General features: G+C 43.7%; 1 protein-coding gene across 5 annotated transcripts in view; it reads right to left on the bottom strand.

The window, feature by feature from the left end:
- The window catches only part of ncor2 (nuclear receptor corepressor 2), an 83,188-nt gene that overhangs the window by 6,753 nt on the left and 54,731 nt on the right, over positions 1-21,704 (bottom strand). For 2 of the 5 annotated variants that reach the window (XM_072388375.1, XM_072388379.1), the window contains 21 exons: positions 18,472-18,614; positions 18,182-18,320; positions 16,400-16,829; positions 14,154-14,274; positions 13,437-13,689; positions 12,266-12,430; positions 11,979-12,115; positions 11,744-11,840; positions 11,482-11,592; positions 10,918-11,021; positions 7,933-8,083; positions 7,609-7,752; positions 7,397-7,489; positions 7,111-7,313; positions 6,696-7,038; positions 6,281-6,484; positions 5,746-5,997; positions 3,419-3,571; positions 3,081-3,308; positions 2,796-2,973; positions 2,253-2,635 (listed from right to left, as the gene is read on the bottom strand). In XM_072388375.1, coding sequence (XP_072244476.1) covers positions 2,253-2,635; positions 2,796-2,973; positions 3,081-3,308; positions 3,419-3,571; positions 5,746-5,997; positions 6,281-6,484; positions 6,696-7,038; positions 7,111-7,313; positions 7,397-7,489; positions 7,609-7,752; positions 7,933-8,083; positions 10,918-11,021; positions 11,482-11,592; positions 11,744-11,840; positions 11,979-12,115; positions 12,266-12,430; positions 13,437-13,689; positions 14,154-14,274; positions 16,400-16,829; positions 18,182-18,320; positions 18,472-18,614 — 4,032 coding nt within the window. The remainder of the gene's footprint in view (positions 1-2,252; positions 2,636-2,795; positions 2,974-3,080; positions 3,309-3,418; positions 3,572-5,745; positions 5,998-6,280; positions 6,485-6,695; positions 7,039-7,110; positions 7,314-7,396; positions 7,490-7,608; positions 7,753-7,932; positions 8,084-10,917; positions 11,022-11,481; positions 11,593-11,743; positions 11,841-11,978; positions 12,116-12,265; positions 12,431-13,436; positions 13,690-14,153; positions 14,275-16,399; positions 16,830-18,181; positions 18,321-18,471; positions 18,615-21,704) is intronic. The other 3 variants (XM_072388378.1, XM_072388380.1, XM_072388376.1) reach the window with 3 other exon arrangements.

Below are 21,704 nucleotides of genomic sequence, written 5' to 3'. Positions count from 1 at the left end.
AAGGCCTTCTACAAAGTAACCACAGTCAACATGTAAGTGTGTGTGGGTGATGAGCCACAGCACTCATCTCCTAATTATTTTTAGTGGATACTTTGCATATTCTGTAGACCTAGTGAACGGAGCTTTGACGAGAAATGAAGCTAAAATTCACTGGATCTGCATCACTGACTCATAAATGAAGTCAAAAACAGCGGCTGTAGCTCAGGAGGAAGAGCAGTCGCCCACCAATCGGAAGGTCGGTGGTTCGACTCTGGCTTCCCCAGGATACATGTCGAAGCGTCCTTGGGCAAGACACTGAACCCCACGTTGCTCCCCCAGTGTATCATTGGGGGTATGAATGTGTGTGAATGATTAGAAAAGCACGTAGTTATATCTTAAGACGTGCTGTATGAATGTGTGTGAGTGGGGTGAATGCGGCATGTAGTGAAGCGCTTTGAGTGGTCAGCTAGACTAGAAAAGCGCTATACAAGTACAAGTCCATTTACCATTTACCAATTTTGTAACAGATCAATCTGAAAAGGGGGTGGGGGGTTCTGCTACTGTAACACGGAGAATCCAAAGTATTTACTGTGCGCTATAAAAACAAAAAGGTACAATTACGACAGAACTCAACTGAAGAGTCATGGTGAGTCAGTTACTTCTGAAATCAGTGAACCAACAGATTCTGCCTGCATGCTGTAGTGAGCAATATGAGCTCATTTCAAAAGCTGTGGTTATGTCCCACTATGTGATTTATTACACAACTCTCGCGCTATGTTTTTCACCTTAGAGAAGGATGATGTAAGATTAGTGTGGGAGGGGGGAGGCAAGGTTGACTCTACAGACTCCCATGAGAGCACAAGTCCCCCCACAAGGGACAAGATGTTCTGGCTTTTGTTGTTAGCTAGAAACAACATAAGAGGTTAATTTTTAAGAGCACCAAACATCATCCAGTATTTTCCTCTGTGGTCCTACTAGTTTGTTGAAAGCATGCCAAAAGTTAATCATATATTTTACTGAATAGAAAGCATGCTTTCCTCTGAGTGATGTAGATAAATACTTATATTAGCTCAAAACACTCATTTGAAGCATGCAGCTGTCACTCGCCCTAAAGTGATGTATGAATACAGATGTGACGCACTGCTCTGCAAGTGGAAAACCAACAAAAAATCAAAGTTCAAGTGACAGAAACTCCCAGAAGTCTGATTGAGAAATATAAGTTGAGACCTGGCAGTGTGTGTTTAACAAAAATGAGCAAAGAAATTCAGCATCAAAAACAGTGAGCCATAAACGGCAACATGCAGAGAAGGCTGGACGCTGTAGTACCCCCCCTCCACTGAATGGCTGGAGCCCCCCCTTCTCTCCTACCGTGTCCCTCTTCCTCTGCAACACCAGTGCTCTTTGGGACCCCAGGGAGTGAGTATGGTGGTTACATGTTCCCATTCTCCAAAGTTGTTTTATTCAAAGCTGCTGTTTAAGTTTCTGCTGGACACAGTGTCTCACAAGACGGACATCAGGGAAGCAGCATCACTGCATTCAAGAAGCCAAATTACAGCGGCACTGTATGCAACAGCATCTTGTGGTGTATTGCTTTTTGAGTCTAAAATATTCTCGTCATGCCCAACTGCATGAGGGGAAATATTCTATCTAAATGAGGCAGCCAAATGGGAGGGAGGAGGGGTGCCACGTGATAAATTCAAGTTGCATCCTCTACCAAATGAAAATGAAATAAAAGCAGCAAATGATGTTCCATCTTAATGTCCCACCAGCTTTAGCTTCCTTAAAGGACACCGAGAACCCTCTTAATAAAAAAATTCTGTTCATGGCCATTCAGACTTAATTAATGCACTAATAAGCGTGTAAACCACCACTAACAGCTCAATTTCAGCCCGTCAGGTCCAATTATGATGGGCCAGAGGCATGATTTTCAAGCGGGCTCCATTGGTGGTCTTTTAAGTCTGAAGAACAGCTCATGTTAGAATTGGGGGGGGGGGGGGGGGGGGGGATAAGCAACAAATTGTAGCGCTGAAATAAAAGAAAAATGTAAATGAGTAGAGCTGATTCTATAATGCCAATCACCACAGCGTGCAATAGGCCAAAGATTGACGAGTGAGGGTCTGGGTGATGAGGGGGGACCCCTGGGATCCAGAGCATCTTACCATCAGTGGTGCTGCTGGCAACAAGCGAACCCGTCTCTGGCATCCCCGTTTCACAAGAAATTTGACGCATAATAATTGCGTTTATGAAGTTGGCCGCAGTCATGGTGGTCTTACCGAGTGATCGGAGCTCTTGTTCCTGTACGGACATCGGTTTGCTTTGAGTCTTTTCTCTACTGGGTGTACTGCTTTCCCCACGACCAGAAGAGGTATCCGATTGGAGAGGCAGCAGGTGTTGGGAACGGCCTGAAGCCGGGTTATAAGAACCGGGGTAAATTCCTCCTGGGCTGGGGCTGGACAGCTTGGGGTCAGATTTACCCGATGTCCCATGCAGGTCCTGCATGTGTTTGGGCAGACCTCCCCTCATTTTCCCTCCATCGCGACTCTGCTCTTTGGCTATACTTGAGTCCGTGGCAGGTGGGTAGGCATCAGGGGGCACACCTGTTCTTTGGAGGTGGCCAGGGTAAGCCTGGTAGCGGGATGACCCTGAGGGCATGGACCTGGGAAGACAACCACAGATTTAAAAGTAAATAAACAAATTTAAAAAAAAAAATAAATAAAATCGATCGATGCTATCTTTCAGGAAATTTTGGAATAAATGGGTTTTAGTTAAGGTGACAGTACTGCTCTGGTAAAAGCAGGACTAAATATAAACTTTACCGTAACACAGATGAGCTGGAATGCTCACTGACAGGAAAACTTTTGCCCCCAGTGTTGTGCAGGACACTCGGCCTCTGCTGCACGTTGTCCTGGGTACGAGGTGAGACTGGTGAGTGCTGGTGGCTGTATGGTTGGGATGAAGGTCTCCCGCTGCTGCTTGCCAAACTGTGCTCTGTACCTAAGAAACACATACACACAAATGATGTAGTCTACTCTAACTGCAGGTGTGCTGCTAACATGGCACTTCGCATTCAACTCTAAATGGGATTTAAATAGAATCCACACCTGGTCGCCAGATGGGGGCATGCTCCACATTTCCCAAAGATCCGCCCTTCTCTCTGTCACGCTCTCGGTCTCTCTCTTTGTCCCGATCCCTTTCTCTATCTCTCTCTCGTCTTTCCCGGTCCCGTTCGAGCTCCCTCTCTCGGTCCTGCTCCCTGTCACGTTCGCGATATCTCTCACGCTCTGAAGATGAGGGCGTGCTTTGTATTTTGCTAATGTGTGAGGAGCCAACTGAACAGAAAAAAAACATTCACAAAAGGGGAAAACAACTCATTATAAAAACTGTGAGACTGCAACACATTCTGTCTTGTGGTGACACGCTTCTATGAAACTAATCATACCAGGTGAGATGGGTGAGGTGGTGTAAGGCCTGCCAGGGAAGGTGGTGCTTGTCCCAGGGATGTAGGTGATGCGATCCATTGGGGAGCTGGCTGCCCCTGCAGAGGGAGGGACCAGGACAGGTAAGTGTGGCACCTGAGAAAGATCGATGATCCCTAGGGGGCAGAAGGAAGAGAATGTTCAAGGATAACCCAATAGCTAGTCTAGATGTTCTCCATCTAGAAGACAGCTAAACAAAGGCCTCTGCAGTCTCACGTTGATTTATTATTCAAACTATATTTTAGTCTTTGGTGATTTTCAGGTGGCGTGGAGCTGCATGTGATAAATGATTATTATCAAAAGAGGTAAGACCTTATAGGATTAGATTTAGCCTAATGTTGCTTTAAATGCTCTCACTTTGTGTTTGCGGACATCCACTCCTTCATTCCATCTCTAAACAAACACATTCGGTTCCTGGCTACATCAAAGACGTTGGTGTGACTACAGTACTGCCAGAGGCTAAAGACAGTACTAGCTGTAGACAAATTAAATGGCCTATCAATCATTCTAATTCCAGTCAAATCAGTATTATTTTATGGCATTGGGCGCCAATAAGTGATGAGGCTGGTGAACATGAATGAATGCAGACATGACACTATATCTGCATTGCTCTCAATAAAATGCATTGCCATTGAAAAATTCATACCACATCCACTGCTAGTAAGTGCAGTGGCATTATATAATAATTTGCATAAAGTTAAATGAACTTCAGTCAACTGGTTTCGCTGTGAGGATCAAGTTTACAAGTTGAGAATTCAATATAAGAAAAGCTGCTCTGACTGTAACGTATAACGACCACGTAAACTAAACTTTATTAAGTCTGGACCTTTTGTTAAAGGGGAACTCCGGTATTTTTAAACCTAGACCTTATGTCTGGCATGAAATACGTTTATCTACTCACCGAGAACAGTTTGGCGAAAGTCGGCGTCCTTCAAAAGCTATTTAGAAAACTCGCGATCAGCTTATATACATATAACGGAGTTAATGGAGCAGGGATGATGCAACCTCTAAATAAGGCATTATCTGTCTTTATTTCACCAATACTTTAAGACGAATGAATGAATGAATGAATGAACGTGTATTATAGCTCTGTTAGTTAATAGGTGCTGTTATGTGGTTACTTGCGGCTATCGGAGGGATTTCTACACAGGCACTCTACTGGGACCACTTCATCCACATGCCCCCGTGGAGCACAGTTTATTTACTCCTTTCTCTGTGACAGTCGGCTAACTTCACACAGAGTTTGCTACTGCTATTTTTGTGCAACATGGCGGGATATTTATCAAATTTTGACCATATGAACGACGACTTTGAGTAAGATGGACATTCTTACCGGAGTGAATGAGCTGTGCTGCAGCCATGTGTGTGAATGAAGTGGTCCCAGTAGAGGTGTGTGTAGAATTCCCTCTGTTAGCTCTCCTATAGCTGCAAGTAGCCACATAACAGTAGATATGTGCTAACAGAGCTATAGTACACTTTGTTCATTAATTTTTCTTAAAGTATTGGTGTATGAGGATGAAATAAAGACAGATAATGCCTTATTTAGAGGCTGCATCGTCCCTGCTCCATTAACTCCATTATATGTATATAAGCTGATCGCGAGTTTTCTAAATAGCTTTCGAAGGACGCCGACTTTCACCAAACTGTTCTTGGTGAGTAGATAAACGTATTTCATGCCAGAAATAAGGTCTAGGTTTAAAAATACCGGAGTTCCCCTTTAAATGCACGCAAAGCAGGATATTCATATTCCTAAAAAGCAAACTCATACACTCCTACTAAAGTAATCCCTCTCACATCTTATGAGCCATTAAAGAGTGTGCATTTCCTTGCAGAGTCTGTCTCCTGCTTCTAATTCCTTCTTTCATCTTACTGTGTGGTTTTGGCAGAGGATGCAAGGCTACCAGCTAATTACGGCACCCAGGTTTAAGGACTATGAAAACAGCTCAGAATGCGCTCTCATCACTTTTCTTTGTTTGGGTGTAAGCCATTTTTTTTTTTCACCGATTAGCTGCTTTAATATACAACTGGCCCCATTTTTTTTTCTCTACTGAACATTGCTACTCTGGCTTGTTAAACAGAAATCAATTTTGAATTATGGGATGGAAGTAAAAAGTCAGATTCAATGACAATGGAGTTGTTTGCATCCTTGATTATCAATTTTTTTGCAAAAAACTAATCTTTAAGAGCAGAACATCTGATCCAGGTTTCAGTTTGCCAAACATCTGAAAAAAACAAGTGGAAAGCAAAAGACTTCCGACGGTGTTAATGACACTTAGTTCACTTGTCTTACCACGTGGGGGGGCAGAGTAGGGCAGAGACAGGGGCTGGTCTCGAGGAGTCAGGCCCCTAAGCAGGTCTGAACGTTGGGCAGCCATTGCAGCAGCTGCAGGCCATTGGTGCATCTGCTGAGAGGTGATGTAGTCATTGAGCAGTGTCTGGCGGTTCTCGAGGGCTGCCGTGTCAGGAAAGCCACGTATGAGGTAGGGGTAGGGATGAGGGTATGCCGGGTTGGGAGCAAGGTGGCGAGGCAAATAGTAGGCTGCTGTGGATGAAGAGCGGGAAACAGTAGGTTTACAAATCATTCATGTGGGACAAGGAAATAAATCAAAGCCCACACAGGTGTCGTTTTCTTTCATTCTTTTCTACAAGGTTATTATGAAGGATTAACAAAGAGAGTTGAAACCAATCTTAGCAGAAGATAATTTGCATTCATGTAGAAACAGAAACAACTGAGAGCATATAGGAATTTCATGAAATGAACAGTTTTAGGAGACAAAGATATCATATTTAAATTTTCTTAAAAAGAATTTTGGCTGTGGATGTACCTGGGTCAATGGGGATACCACGGGGCAGCGCCGCAGGATCGAAAGCTAAGGGGATCTGACGGTACATGTCTGTAGCTCCAAGACCCTGTAGCAGACGCTCATAGGCCTGTTGATCCGCAACACCAGAGAGTGGCGATTTGGTGGCCCTCATCTCCCTGGGGGTCGGTGTGGCTTTACGCTCCTGAGAAGGATTCTTACTGGAACCTGGAAAAATTAAAGGAATTTCATGTACGACTTTCACAGAAAGAAAGATAGAGAATCTAGTTAAGATATTTCTATCAAACTAGTTCACCTGTTTCATCCAAAATCTGCAATGAATCTAAACATTTTACATTTAGTTTTTTTCAACTCTGCCATTTATCTTTTTATTCTATGCAATTATAAGATCTGTCTTGTCTTCATGAGATATACCCACCCTCATGCTGCCTTTGGCTTGCCTCCCTGGGCAGTGGAGAGCCACGATGTGAGGGTCCAGGGTAAGGGGCCCTTAAGGCTCCCTTCTCCTCATAGCCCACTGGGCTATGATGGGCTTTGCCTCCCTGATCTGACCCAAGAGTATGAGATGAGCGGGCAATGGGGCTTGCTGTACTGACCACAGCACTCGGCCGCCCCTTAGGTGCCTCCTCATATCGACCCCTCTCAGAACGCATTTCGAGGTGGGAGGGTGCATTGTGGTACGAACGTGGTGAACTGGCTATGATGGAGCGAACATCGTGACGTTTTCCTGAACCACCTCCCTCCTGCTTCACAGGTGTTCCCTAAAGACAAGCACTCATCAGTAAAGAAACACTGAGGATGAACTTCTCCAAGTGTAATTATCATGGGTATACCTCCTTAGCAGATTGCCTGAGCTCCTCCCTTGGAATGAGGTGGATGGAGCGCCCAGCCTCCTTCACCGTGGGCACAATGGCCTCTCTGCTCTTCATCTGGTCAGACAGCGCACTGGCCAAACAGGGTGGGGAGCACTCTCTCTTCATCTGCTTAGCTTCCCTTCTCAGGTAGCCATCCTGAGGGTCCAGATGGCGAGGTATACCTGAAATTAGAAGAATATGTCAATTCTATTTTACAGAAGAAGCAAAAAGTCAGATGTTCATGATATATATAGAGGCTTTGCACCTTGTGAGATGGAGCCACGGATGTGATGAGCATCTTTGTATGGTGTGTGGTGCGGACTGTCTCTGTCATGAGGCATAGCTCGGCCAATCAGACCTAAAACATAGGCAGAAGGAGCGATTTTGAGATATCCAAGATTGCAGACAGAACACAATCAACAATAAGAACTGAACGTTATCGTTTTAACGGGATGCTTACGTGGGGTCATCTCTTACCTTCACAGTTGGCGGCAGACAGAGAGTCCCTCAGAGGCAGCCCTCTGCCTCCCTCCATGACATCATAAGGGCGCTTCAGGCCTAGAATTTCTCCAGACTGTCCTGAAGCTCTACCCTCATCTTTAGGGCCCTGCGATGCTGGGCCTACAAATGAAAAAGGCAATACTTACAGTACACAGATAAATCATATATGCTTTTTTACAATTTGGCTTATATATTAGATCAGCACTTACAGTATATGAAGAATTCAACATTCAGTGTAGTGGTTGCAAGGTCAGATGGAAACCATACTTTAAAGCATCTGGCTTTGGCCGGTGTACTTACGATCATATGAGCGGATGTGCGCACTGATGCCCTCGTAGACTACATGTCCTTTGGATAGTGCCTCATCCCGCTCCCTCTCAGCTCGGCTGGCACTGTCCTCTGTGATCAAACGTGTTATGGTTCCCTTATACAGCACGTCAGCCGGTGTCCCCTGATGTGAAGAAAGAGTCGAGACAAACTTTATTCTCATCCCACTGATCAACAGCAGCAGCCACACATAGGAAAGAGTCATGACTATGATGTGACGAGACGGAGCACATATGTATAAGAGACACATTAATTATGAGTAGCCCCAATTAGCAAGCTCTGTTATTGTCAAACTGGATGATTATTGGGAGCACCTTGCCATGGCAAAGCCACATAAAGTCAATTTCAGCATTGGTTTCTAGCACAAAATAATGTTCATCTGTCAAACTAGGACTCTTGGCTGGATTAAATTACATGATTGTCATGTTCACAATAAAATTTAGCACATATTCAGAACTACTGCTATCAACCAGAAACTGAAAAATGATTAAACTTAATGATGATCAAAATTAAACCTTTGAGCATTTGTTTAGGAAAAGCATAAAATGTAATTGATGAGTCACAGTCTAGGTGTATCACTCAGATTAAAGAAAGAACACAACAACAAGAACAAAAAAGAAATGACGGTAGTTTGTTGTGTTAATTGGGAATGACTTTTCTTCCCAGGATTGTAGTATTGTGTAATGGTAGGAGCAGCTCTAAGTTAGATTGTAGATCGTGTTGCATACAGCATACAAAATCTTTAAAAGAAAGTATTGAGGCGTTTTCACACATGAACACTGGAGATGTTGAGCAGAAAGTGTGGACGATTTGGTCCAGATTTGTTCCGCAGTTTTTGTTCACAGAAGAACATCACAGTGTGAGGCTTTCTGCTGGAGATGCGCTCTCCTGGCTGGAAATGCTAGAGGGCGGAAGTGAGGGGAACGGGCTGTCTAGAGCGCATGGGAGGCGGCACATGATGCAGAAATTACTCTGTGGAAATCCCCGTTTTCTTTACAACACATTGAGAGTAGCAGATGAGGTTCCTTATTGTGCTGATATGAGCACTGCATCCATCCGAATGTATCCACAATAGCGGGACATGAGCTGAAAGCCGCATACAGGTCGCCGGTAAGGACAAACACTCACCAGCACACACACACGCGGTCCACTGCATGGCGGCAGCAAATGCTCTGGAATATTTGCGGACACATTCATTCACTGTCTCGTCCGCTGATGTTTCAGAGATTTTACAAGGGGACTGCCGGGAAAATGTCCACAAGAAGTCCGGAGCGAATGTTGTTGACATTTGCATTCTCACATGCCACCGCTGCGGAACATCTCTATAACATTTCAGGGCTCTAGTGCGTGTGTAAAAGCGGCTTTATTAAGAAGAAGCAGTGGTGTAACCAATTGGAAGCAGGAGTGAACACCAGACAGCTTTGTTTAATTCAGCTATAAATCACATTACTTGTACTTGGAGTATTAGTCATATTTCTACACTGACTGGTGGAGAAATGTTATTAGTAGACTGCTGAACAGGAGACAGAAGTGGCTGAGAGCAGATTTCTAATCTGTTGGTCTGAGCTTTTCCAAGAAGTGTTTATCTAAGGAGGTGAGGGGGATGGTGGGGGTTTGTTTACATGATCAAATGGCACAGACTAAAGCAGCCCTCACCTGCTCTTTGAGAATATGTTTCACTTCTGTAACTGAGTGCTTACACACACACACACACACACACACACACACACACACATATCAATCCATCTAGCTGTAAGCTAAAAAAAATACCTTTTTTTCTTTTAACCGATACATTATGGTAGATACCGACCTCCTCTACACTCGTTTTCTCTTGTTTACCAGTTGGCCAGACAAAGTGGACATATCAATGACTGGGTTTAGCCAGCATCTAAAGTACGCAGATTAATTAAAAAAAAAAAAAAAAAAGGAACAGATGCGGTACAGTGTGTACCCGTTGCTAAGGCAACAGGGCCATTCAGAGCTATGGTTATGTCACAGCACCATGGAAATCGAGCAGCCATAGCACTTGGTTTGCCTCATGTCCCCTTCACCATCTCTGTTGCTTTGTCTTTCATCACAAGAACAAAGATGCACAAACGCTACTAAATTTGAGTGCAGTGGCTTTTTTATTTGTGTGTTCAGGGGCCAATGATTGCATCAATATTTGCAAAACTAGTGTTAACCACCAGAAGAAGTGGGGGTGTAGCACGTCTGTCTATCAGACATATGGCAGCTGATTTCATAAACCTACAATGTTTCACTTCACCCTGTGGTTAATCAGTTTCTGGCAAATCACATTCAATTCAGCAATTCGCTCTTGTACTGTTACAGGAGGAGAAACGGGGATAATTCTAATCTAAAACACAACTTTCTCTACCTAATGGGCCATTTCTTTAGGCAGCTTATTTAAATGACTTGCAGAGTTTTTCAGAGGTTCTCAGAATAAAAGGGGAATAGGACCGTTTTCAAGTGGTCTGTGGTAATTCACTCCAGCAAACTTGTTCAATGTCAGCAGAAAACTCAACACTCAAACACTTCAGGATTGCCTCATCCAACACAGCAGTAACATATTGCACGTATGATATGGACTGTTACAGTGAGGCCGAAAACACTGGCAAGGTTGTCTGTAGGCTGTGTCAAACTAAGACCCTGAGAGCATATTCAAAGGGAGAGAGCAAAAGACTTCATCATGGGGCAAAAACATTTTAAAAACAGATGTCTTGGCTCACAGGCATTTCATAATAAAATTTGAATTAACTTGACATAGGATCAAGTGCAGATAAGTGTGTATAAAATCCACAGGAAATCTTCACTAAGAGTAGTCTCCTCAACAGGAAGAGACAGAAAAAAAACTGATAAACCCATTCCTAGCTACTGAACAGCAGCTTTAGAAAAAAAAAAAGAAAGAAAAAGAAAGACATTTTTAAAAATAAGCCTAGTTTGCTAGTCTGAGCTCACCTGAGTAATGGAGCCTCCTAGGTAGGAAATTGCGGAATCTGGATGCATTCTGGTCCCTGGGATGCCCTTGGTAATACTACCTCCCTGGACAGCTGGAATAGAAGCTGGACAGAGTGGGGGGGAAGAAAACAAATCACAGCCAAGCCAAAAAGTAGTGTTGAGGCAACGGCATATGTAAGAGCAGTTTTAAATACTCCTGTGTGAGCGTTTACCGGCATCACACATGGAAATCTGGGCGATTTCTCCCATTCTTAACATCCTCTCAAGTTCTGTCAGATAAGATGGGCTTCAGAGAACTAAACTCCCATCTGTTTTTAAGACTATCCTGAGTCATCGAGTACATTCAGAGACACTTCTCTGAGTCACTTTTCTCCACAAAAGATTTATTTTTTGCTAACAGAACATGTTAGCATCTTGATCGATGGCAAAAAAAAAAAGAAGAAAAAAAATGATATTTCTGAAGATGGTTTAATTATCTAGCCCCTACACGCAAGGAAAGAAAAAAGAACACCAACTAGCTCTATATCGTAATGACGGTATGATAGCAATGAATGAAAAACCCACCACGTCCAGAAGAACAATCATGAGATCCCCCCTGAGAAGACAGGTTATCAGCTTGAGAGGATGAACTGTGAGGGGACAACTGTTCCTGCTTTATCACCGGGAAAGTACCTGCTGCACAGCACATAAAAAGTATGGAAAAAGCATGAGAGGGAAACCTTTACACGGAGATGATTAGATCACAGCATCCGAAAGTAAAAGTTGATGTCAACTTTTAGGAAAGAAAAACCGAAGTGGACAAATATCCCCAGCCGATTTCACTTACCAACTTTCTTCTCCATCCAAGGCAACCCCATTGGTACGGGGGCCATCTTTGCATGGTCCAACCCATGAGCAGGACTGTGCAACTGGACAGGGGTACCCTGAGGAAATATGAATTGGCACATTCAATTTCTTTATTCAGGGTTTGATGTTTTATGTAGCAAGTACTGTATTTAAGTGTGTATATTTATCTCAGAGTACATAAAAGTCCCTATTTTCTTGTGTGTTGTGGCATATACCTGTGTGATGGAGCCCCCTGGCTTGGTGGAGGAAATGAGAGGTGGAGGTTCTGGTATTGTGAGGGGTCTCACTGCTGCTAGCCTGACACTGTCCTGTGGCAGACCAGACAGTGAGGGGTGGCCTACTTGCTGGAACGCTGGAAGACAAAGGACATTGTGCAATTGACATTTGACAATCTATTTATTGGGAAAAGCCTTCGAGGAACACACAAAGTAGTTTAGTTTCTATAATAAATTGTACAATGAATATTGAAATGAACTGCTGCAGACGTGATAAGACAACTCACTGTTGAAGTGGAGCAGGTGCTGGTCGTGATTGATCTTGGCCATGTCTCGTGGGGACATTGGGTACGGGGAGAGAACTGGGCGACCCAAGTTTGATGTCCTCAGGTCATCAGGGCCCAGTGCCTGCTTCTTGGCTTCACCGTGTGGAGAGAAGGCGCGGGACTTTTCTGCAACAACAAGCGCACAGCGGTGAACCTTCAGCTTTTTTGTTCATTTGAATCTGTTATCTGACATCTGCGTGAATTGCTGCTACAATGCTAACACTTCCCATCTTGAACTGATAAACAACATACAAAGAAGACATTGGTGGTATTTATTTTTCATTGCATTAGTAAAATCCTGCATAGAAGGTAATAGTACTGCATCATAGAGAAGGAGGCTGTGAGAAGCAATGTGTGAACATACTCAATCACTGCATGAAGAACAGTATTCCTCTTTACTTTTAAGTTCCAGAGAACACAAACGCACAATCGTATTGTCTAAACGCATCTTGCCCATACATAAGCACTCATTTTTCTTCATTAATGCCATCATCATACCGCATTTAAATAGTAATACAGAATAGCTTCAATACGTCTAAATCCGCCCCGGCGTCAGTTATTAAGAGCTTTGTAGGTATTATTAATTTCTTAACATGAATTAAGTTCACAGCTGCTGTGCCCAGTTGGATAAAAAAGACCTCGCTTTATCTTATCTGTTGAAGTCCTGCACTGTGCTCTCAGATACTCACATTTCACACGCTTACAGTAAAGCCACTGAACTAGACTATATTCCCTTCTGGGTCAATAGCAATACCAGATCATTTATCAGTTCCCTCACCACCAGTGTCCCAGAAAAACTTTAATACCCTAAATGCTAGAGACTCAAGGTTAGAGCTTGTAGCAAGGACCAACTAAGTAAAACTAGATCAAATGCTCCAAGAACTGCATGTTGTGCAGGATTGTCAAGAACTTCTATTTTCTAATTATTTCAATATTCTTCTCATCTTGTATCCATAAATCAATCTATTAACAACTCATGGTTGGGCTCTGCACCATGCAGACATTTTACAGAATAGTAATACCACAGATTTTATAGCTGCAGGAGATCGGGAGAGGAGTTCCTAGATTTGAGACTGAAGCAGCTAAATGAGTCTATAAGGAAATCGTTTTGTGCCACGATGGAGATGCATACCATCCTTTTCGCTGGTGGTGGGGCTACGGGGGCGAATGCGAGGACTGTGGCTTTGAAGAGCCTCCCGGTCTCTGTCTGGCTGAGAGTTATAAGGATGCTGTTTGCCTGGCTGACCTGAAAGCTGCTGCTGTTTAACCTCCTGAGAGGACTCCCCGTGGGCCATGGTGATCTGTTGCTGGTAGAGTGCCAGGGCGTGGGGGTGCAGAGGTGCCTTCCCACTCCGCTGACTGCCCTGCACAGAGGCCTCTGGCATCTGCACACAGGACAACAGAGAAATAAGAGGGTTACATACATGCTAAACACATAATACCAGCCAACTCCTACCTGTCTTTGACATATGGTTAGCCACATACTGTATCTGATCAACATGATAGTAAAAACACATCTCTTATTTCATGGTTGGGCTACAGTTTCACTAATGCCTGGCATCTCATTTCTTCTCCACAAAGACATTTATTCCATCATCCTCCATCTGGTTGCCTTATCTTAAACAAATATGACCTCCCAATTTCATCTGTTATACTGAAGGGATAAAACTGATACTACTTGCAATGGAAAAGTTTAGTGTTTGAGTGAGCTGTTGCTAGTTATAAAACCCTACCTGTGTCAAAGACATTTTCCAAGTTTGAGGGGCAGAGATGTTCTTAATCTAACAGAGTTACTGTTTTAATACAAGCAGAAAAGGCGAGAGACAAAGTCAATTCCAAAACAACTCACAATGGGAGGTATAGAAGCAGCCCTCTGTTTGAGCTGCTTCAGATCCATGGGCTTCTGCAGTGGGGAAGATATAACCCCATCATGAGTGTAGTTCAGTAGGCTTGGCCGGGGAGAAGTCATTCTACAAAGCCAAAAACATACAGACAGAAATATGTTACATGGACATGCAAAAGAGGCTGGCAGAGGGTCCAGTATTTCCTGTTTTTGGACACTGATGACAAAATTTTAAATGTCAACAAACTGCTAACTGCTGTTTGCTTTGATATTTGAATCCAAATTTAGTATTTCATCTGAAAACTTTAAATGGTGAAACTCCCATGTGAAAAACTCCTGTCTGTGTTAATACTCCACATGACTAACTGCCTACTCATTGCCATTGAAAGATTTGCTACACTGAGGAGGCAGAACTCTTGCTGGATGGCGAAGGCGGACCATCTAACGTCAGGCAACGCCCATTACCCCGTAACCCTACCCCCCCGCCCCAACCCTAACCCACTGAACTGGATGTGGATGAAACTGGATGATGCAACAGTGAGTCAAAGCCTGAAATAGTTGTAAGCAAAGGGTCTCTCAATCTAAACAATGATAAAAGTTTAAAGATGTTCGACGCCATTTCCAAGCAAACTATCCGATATGACTCAGCAGAAATAATGCCAGTTAGGTCACGTCAACAACCGACGCAGTAACCACAACTGACATTACAAGGCAAACTGAATCGTGGGTTACAACGCCCATATTAAAAGCAAATTGATTCGTGGATGCAACGAGAGACTTTTTACACATTGTCCAGGAGGAACTTGACTGTGTTACAAAATGTCATGCAGTGTTGGTAATAATGGCGTTAGAATATAACGGCGTTACTAACTGCATTACTTTTTTCAGTAACGAGTAATCTAACTAATTACTTTTCCCATCGTTGCAACGCCGCTACTGAGAATGTGAATGCGATGATGATTGGCTGGGTGGGCGGAGCATGCCCTGCTCACGCCGTCTCACTGACAAACACAACAAGACAGCGACAATGGCGACGAGCGAGGAAACTGGAAGTACCGGCAATACTTCTCGCTCATTTTTAATTAAAGGCAAGAATGTTGTAGATGCAACATGCACGCTATGCCCAGGAAAAAAGACTTTATCCACCTCTGCCTCAAGCTTGGAGTCGCTCTGTTAAAACAAGCAACGCTCGATTTTTCGGCACAGCCACAGGTTAGTAGCGTATAGAACATGAAAAATAACGGCACAGTTACTTTGCTGAGTAACTAATTACTCTTACAACGAAGTAACCGAGTTACTAACGCAATTAGTAATTTGTAACTGATTACTTTTTAAAGTAAGATGACCAACACTGACGTCATGAAATTAACTCTCTACATTAAAGTATCATTCTGAGGGTATGACGCCAGTGATGGGCAACCAAAACTAAAATATAGTTACACTGAACATCGTTGGAAACAGTGAAATACAGAATTCTGGTCAATCAGTCTGAGATAGTTCAATGTGGGAAATATCATATCGTTTTAAATGATGGGTGTGTCTATGTGGTTAGGATGTCACAGTTAGTTAGCAGAAAACCATATCTATGTAATGCAGATCTGCCGAAATCACACAACATACTCAGAATACCAAACACACACAGCGGTGTACGAAACAGAGGAGTATTTAGACACACACTCTCTCTCCCTCCTTCCTTTGTTTGCTTTGGCAGAGAGGGCAACATTTCCCTCAGCTCTGCCAGTACATGCAGTCTGCTGTCATGGAAAAAAAAAAAAAAATCTAACAAATACTGTGGTAACAGAACTAATCACCCCTCCCACGCACTCTGACACCCATTCCTTCTGGCCTCATTCACGGATACACGCAACATAAATAAAAAGGTAAATATACATTTTCATTCATACAGCGAACAAATAAAATCCATAGTTGATAGAAACGAGCAACCTGTGGCATACACACAAGTGGCTTGCCAAACATGGCTTGACTGCTGTACAGTAGCTAGGCAACTAATACCACTTCAAAACCCTCACTGCTTTGTTTTCTAACGTCTGCTCTGGTAGACCAGAAAAGTAGGACAGCAAGTAAGAAACTCAAAACCCAGCAGAACCCCTTTGACAAATAATCAATTAGGCCTAATGGTTGAAAGATGTAGTAAAAGAGATTTAAAGGCGTTTAATATCATTTAGAAAATTCATAATCGTATAAAAAAGGTAAAACTAATTTCAACTAAAGCCATTTTGAGGAATTCTCACCTGTTCTTATCTGTATTATCCGTCTCCTCCACCTCATCTGCGCTGCAAGTGGCACTAGAGTCACTGTCCCCATGCGAGCCTGTTTTGCCTCCATGCTCTTTCTTGGAGCTTTTAGTGGAGTTTTTCACTTCTTCTGCCTCTGCTGTCGGAGGCTTTTTATCTGTGGCATCATTGGGTGGCACTGGCTGCAGCTGCTCTTTGTTGGGCTCCCCTGTCTCAGTCTTTATCTCCTGCTTGATGCCTGAGTCTGCGTATTCCTTGACTGGAGGCTTCTCATCTCCGGCCTGGCCCATGTCTGACCGGGCCTCCTCCTTTTCCCCAGGGTTGGAGCTGCCCTTCGACTTGCTTGAGCCTTCTTCTTTAGCCTTGCTGTCCTCGGATGAGTGTGGCGAGGGCAAGCTCTCTGTGTCCGAGCTGTTGTTAGTTCCACCTGGCAGGGACAGAGACAAAAAGAAACACAGATTAGGGCTTATACTGTAGTGTAAATCATGTTATGTCCCATTGACTTTTTTCCCCATCTTTCACCCCCCCATCTCCATCTGCTAGACCAGATTCTTCACAGTGCCAGTCTACTGACTAATCAGGTTTCACCCTACAATAAGGGGGAACATAAAACCAATTGGGATGATGGATGAAATCCCCTGGGGATTCTGCTGTCCCCTGTGGAAATGCAGTATACAATGTATGCGTCTATAAACTAACTGTCGCCTGATTTCCATGACACTTTTCCATTTGAGATTGCAGAGCACGACAGCCAAAAGGGAGCATCTTAAAGAGTTTTGCTGTCCAAATCCAAGCAGTTAAAGTCATCAAAGCAACCATTTCAGCTCTGTCCATAGTTTTGGTAAGGTTGTTAGGGTGATAATCAGTGGGAGCAGACTGGACGAAACTCAGCTGTCGCCTTACACAAAGTTAGTTCTGGACTCCAACCTGACAATAAGTTGGCTTGAGCCTCTCTGTGGACAGTTTGCATATTCTCCCAAAAAGGAGTTTCCACAAATGATCCTGATTTTCTTTCACAGTCCAAAGATATGCATAGTGGCAATTCTAAATGGGCAGTAGCTGTGAGTGTGAGTGCTTGTGCGTCACTTTATTAGTCATGTGATGAGCTGTCGACCTTCCACAGTGCAACGTGCCTCTGGCCCTCTGCGAGCTGGGAAAGACTCTAGTCCCCCACAAACCTTTAAATGATATACTTGTAGTTGATTGAGGCAAGGGTTAGGACTACATAATGCAAGGCACAATATTTTTTCAGCAATTGTGGAAAACAGATTTTTCTCTTCATTTGTCATTAATTGCATCATACTTCCAGTTGGTCAGAGGTCTCCATGCTCTAAGCTTACAGTGCCTACAAAGTGTCTGGGAAATTCCAGAAAAGAAATGTCAAAAGCTACTGACAGCCTAAATGAAATAATTTGGGTCACATTATGGGAGAATCTATAGAAATCAGCCAAGACCACAGGAAATAAATTGTGGACCTCAAAAAATCTGGTTCATCTTTGGGAGCAATTACTCAACGCCTCTCTGTCTGCTAGGTTGTAGTTTGGAGTGGTGTTAAAGTAAGCAAAATTGTTTTGGGGGGTGTTTGTTGGGCCCATTTTTAGCCATGACAGAAGAGTCAAAGTGCACCCCTTTTAAACTTTTTTTTTTTTTTTTTTTAATTAAATTTTTTTTAAAAATTCACAAAAACTTCCATCATTGCCAAAAAAAGATGAAATCCTTAAGAGATAAATGCGGGTTGAAAACAAACAAAATAAAGCTTTAAAACATAGACTGGTTTACCTTCTCCATCCTCAGGGGCTTCCTCTTCATTGCAGCTAGCTCCTGAGCACTCCATCTCCTCCTCCTCTGCAGCATAAGTGGCACTGGCCTCTTCATTCTGCGAGGGTTTGCCCCTTCGACGGGCCTTTCGCTCCTTCTCCTTGGTCAAAACAAGCACACACTAAATTTTCTTACAAAAGCACCAGCGATCTTCAGATTCCAAAGAAAACTATAACCAGCTTTAAAGCGTGATGGTGCTCAAAAAGTGGTGAGCAAAGCCAGTATGGCCTAGCAACCCCTCTGTTACTTACTGATTTCATTTTATGCTGCTGCAGAATCTCATCAAGTTTCTGCCTCTTCTTGTAGTTGAAGTAGAAGTTTTTGCACTGTGACACGGTTTTTGATCCCACCATCTTGGCGATGGCGGACCAATTCCTACCATACTGGAGAAGGCCTGGAATTAAACAGGTGGAGATAAATTAGCAAAGAACCGAGGGGAAAATAAAAAGAAAACAGACAGACTGACTGACAGGGTTACAGCCTTGTTAACATGGTATTCTCTATGCAGCTATAAAAATCTCAATGTAAGAATACAAAGTGCACTTTTCATGAAAATTGCAAATTTTGGATAGTCCAAAACATCTCTATGCGGTTGTGAAATAGGTTGTACGCCTGATAGGTTTGTGCAACAGACACAGTCTTGACTCAATGCCATACATTTCCTAAACAGAGACAACTACAGAAACAAAGGATGACAAGAGTAAAAAAAATAATAAAAGAGGGCAGTGATAATGTGGTAGGTGAACCATCACTCATACCAATGACATCACCCACTCCCCCCACTAGGGTCACTCTGTGTCATATTCTAACTGACTTTGATGTGACCCAATTCCAAGAAACCCTAGTCCTTTAGCCAGTCAAGCACATGATTGTGTCTTACACAAGAGTCTACAGGCACCCGCTGGGTCAGAGCTGTGATATATCAACCTGTCATGAAACACAGAGGCGCACGCACACACAATAACAAAGTGTATGCGTGATAAAAACATGAAAAAATAAAAAAGTCGACGCACAAGTATGAGCGAGCAAGACAGATAGTGTAGAGTTTGCTCCAGCGCACCCCCTCCTAGAGTCTGCTGTTAGCTAAAGGCAGCTCATTAACAGTGTGTGTTGTAAGAGGCTTAGCTTACACCACCCACTTGTTTCCTGTGCCAGCCTGACAGGTCCTGGCAACATGACAGCCTCTTGAAAGGTTGTTGGGGGTTGGTGGGTGGGAGGAGTGCTATTAACAGGCACTGAGCCAACACATCTTGAGATAACCTTGGACATGGGTTCAGAGGTCTCTGCAGCTCATCGCTTAATGGAGATAGTGGGACAAGAAGAACCCTGAGACACACGAGAGGAAAGGACAGCTGTTTACAGCCCCGTCGTTTTAACTCTCATATTAATCACAAAGGCTGAAGCTGACGGAATAAGTCTGTTAGAGGGACCATTACTTACAGCTGCAGTAAAAGCTGCTGCAATGGTTGTTCACAAGTTTCATTTCTGGGACATAATTCAAAATATCTTCTTTTCTATGTGTACAACGATAGTCATAATAAAAATATCAAGACACATAAAAATGTCAGCCAAATTATGATAAACGATCCACAGAAACATCTCAAGGGCAATCCATCTGTTGCTCTATTATATTAATGTCTGAAGTGACATAAGTAAAACAACATCTCTCACACATTCCCTCTGACATAAGAGGAAACACTGTGCATCATCTAGCAAATGGGGGAAGTCTGATACTATATGCCGTAATGAAGTTTATTCATGCTAGCATAAAAAATTTTTAAAAAAAAAAGAACTTGCCATAATAATTACAGGCTATCCTAAATTCAGAGCTTCCGATCTAAAAGCTGCCGCACACTTGCACACACTTTCATGTGTTAAAGTGGAAAAGGGTTATTCAGCTAAAATTGTTGCTTGTACAAGTTTTGCCATAAAAGCCTCGGCAGGAAAGAAATGAGGAGAAGACCGGTTGGTTTGTCTCACTTCAAGAGGACTCCAACACGTCACCACCACCTATTAACCTTTTACAGCCATTTCAGAAAGGGGGGAGGAAGGGGTTTATACTGCCTTACAAGTCAGACTATGCAACCTATCAGAGCACACATAAGCTCACATGAACCATAACGGAAAGTGACATCAAATAAGTAGATTTAAATAAGACGGACTATTTGCAGCATGCGGTGAGGCTGAAATAATAACAGACCAGTTCATTTACTGAAAGTCAGAGGTCACTCTGTCATGACGCTTAGCTGCATACAGTTTATTCCATCGCATGCAAACACACAACGCGCGATCCCAAGCGGCTCTGGTCGACTCATGGCCTTAGTTGCTGGAGCAACACACATGGAACAAACATCCAATCAGCAGAAGCAATACTGAAACAGGTGGTGGCCTCACACCCAATCAGCACACGGTATTCCTTTTAGCTCCTCCCAGTGAAAGTCCAATCAACACCTGGTGTGGCAACAAAGTTGTTGTTCCTGTCACATGCCTGTCACTCCAGCCGTCGCTCCATGGCCCTGCTTTGTAGAACACTATCAGACGGTCTGATCTCTAGAGGGCCAGCCGGGAAGCTCTTCAGGGCTGGGCCTTCCGATCCAGAGCAGAGGAGATGAAAACAGCTCACTCTCGGTGCTCTTCCTGCCAGCTGGCTTGATACTTGAGCTGGTGTCAGGTTGACATGCTCCAAAGCAGCACATGCTCTTGGCCTCTCCCCTCCTCTTCCTCACACTGTCCTCCCTGCGCTTCGGTGAGTGCTGGTCCGTTCTTCTCTGCCGTGTCTCTCCCCAATGGCGGTCGTCTGGGAAGACTTCCACAGGAAAGTGGGACTGTGGGGCGGTGCTATGTGCTCAGCCTTTCTCTCCCCTCATCTGATCTCTCCTCTATCTCTCTCTTTTTTTCTCTCCCTCCCTCTTTCCGTCAGTCTGTCCCTCCCCCTACCTCACTCTGCCAGCAGGCACAGCGGCACGCACGCACACACAAATGCATGAATGAGTACAGACTCACTCAAACCCTCTCTCTCCGTCTCTCTTGTTAATACTCTAGCACACAGACACAAACACACATTCAGGCAGTCCAAGAGTAAACAGAGAGCAGCTAGAGAGAGGAAAGAGATCAAGAGGGAGCAGAGCCAGAGAGACAATGGAGAAAGGGAAAAGATACAGAAGTGGGGAGTAAGCACAGACAGAAGAGAGGGGGGGAGAAAGGGAGCTGATGTTGATACCATGAGAAAGCATAAAGGCTTTCACATTTTCCCTGACTGACCTGCTTTTCATCTTGAATGTGACCTCTCCAGTTTATAACAACACAGAGTTGAGGGGGAGAAAGAAAGTGACTGGGGAAAAGAGGCGTTTGCCAAATCTTCCACCACGCTTGCCAAACTGGGCTGTTGCCATCTTCCAAACGAGAGCGCAAGACACAGAGCAACAGCAGAGGAGAAAGACAGAAAAGATAATATGGCGCTCTCTACCTGCTGCTACTTTAAATG

This window comes from Leuresthes tenuis, unplaced genomic scaffold, assembly GCF_036924035.1.
Source record: "Leuresthes tenuis unplaced genomic scaffold, fLeuTen1.0.hap1 SCAF_6, whole genome shotgun sequence".
Lineage (NCBI taxonomy): Eukaryota > Metazoa > Chordata > Actinopteri > Atheriniformes > Atherinopsidae > Leuresthes > Leuresthes tenuis.
Note: the sequence above shows the minus strand (reverse complement) of the source record. Positions and strands in the feature narration are given on the sequence as shown.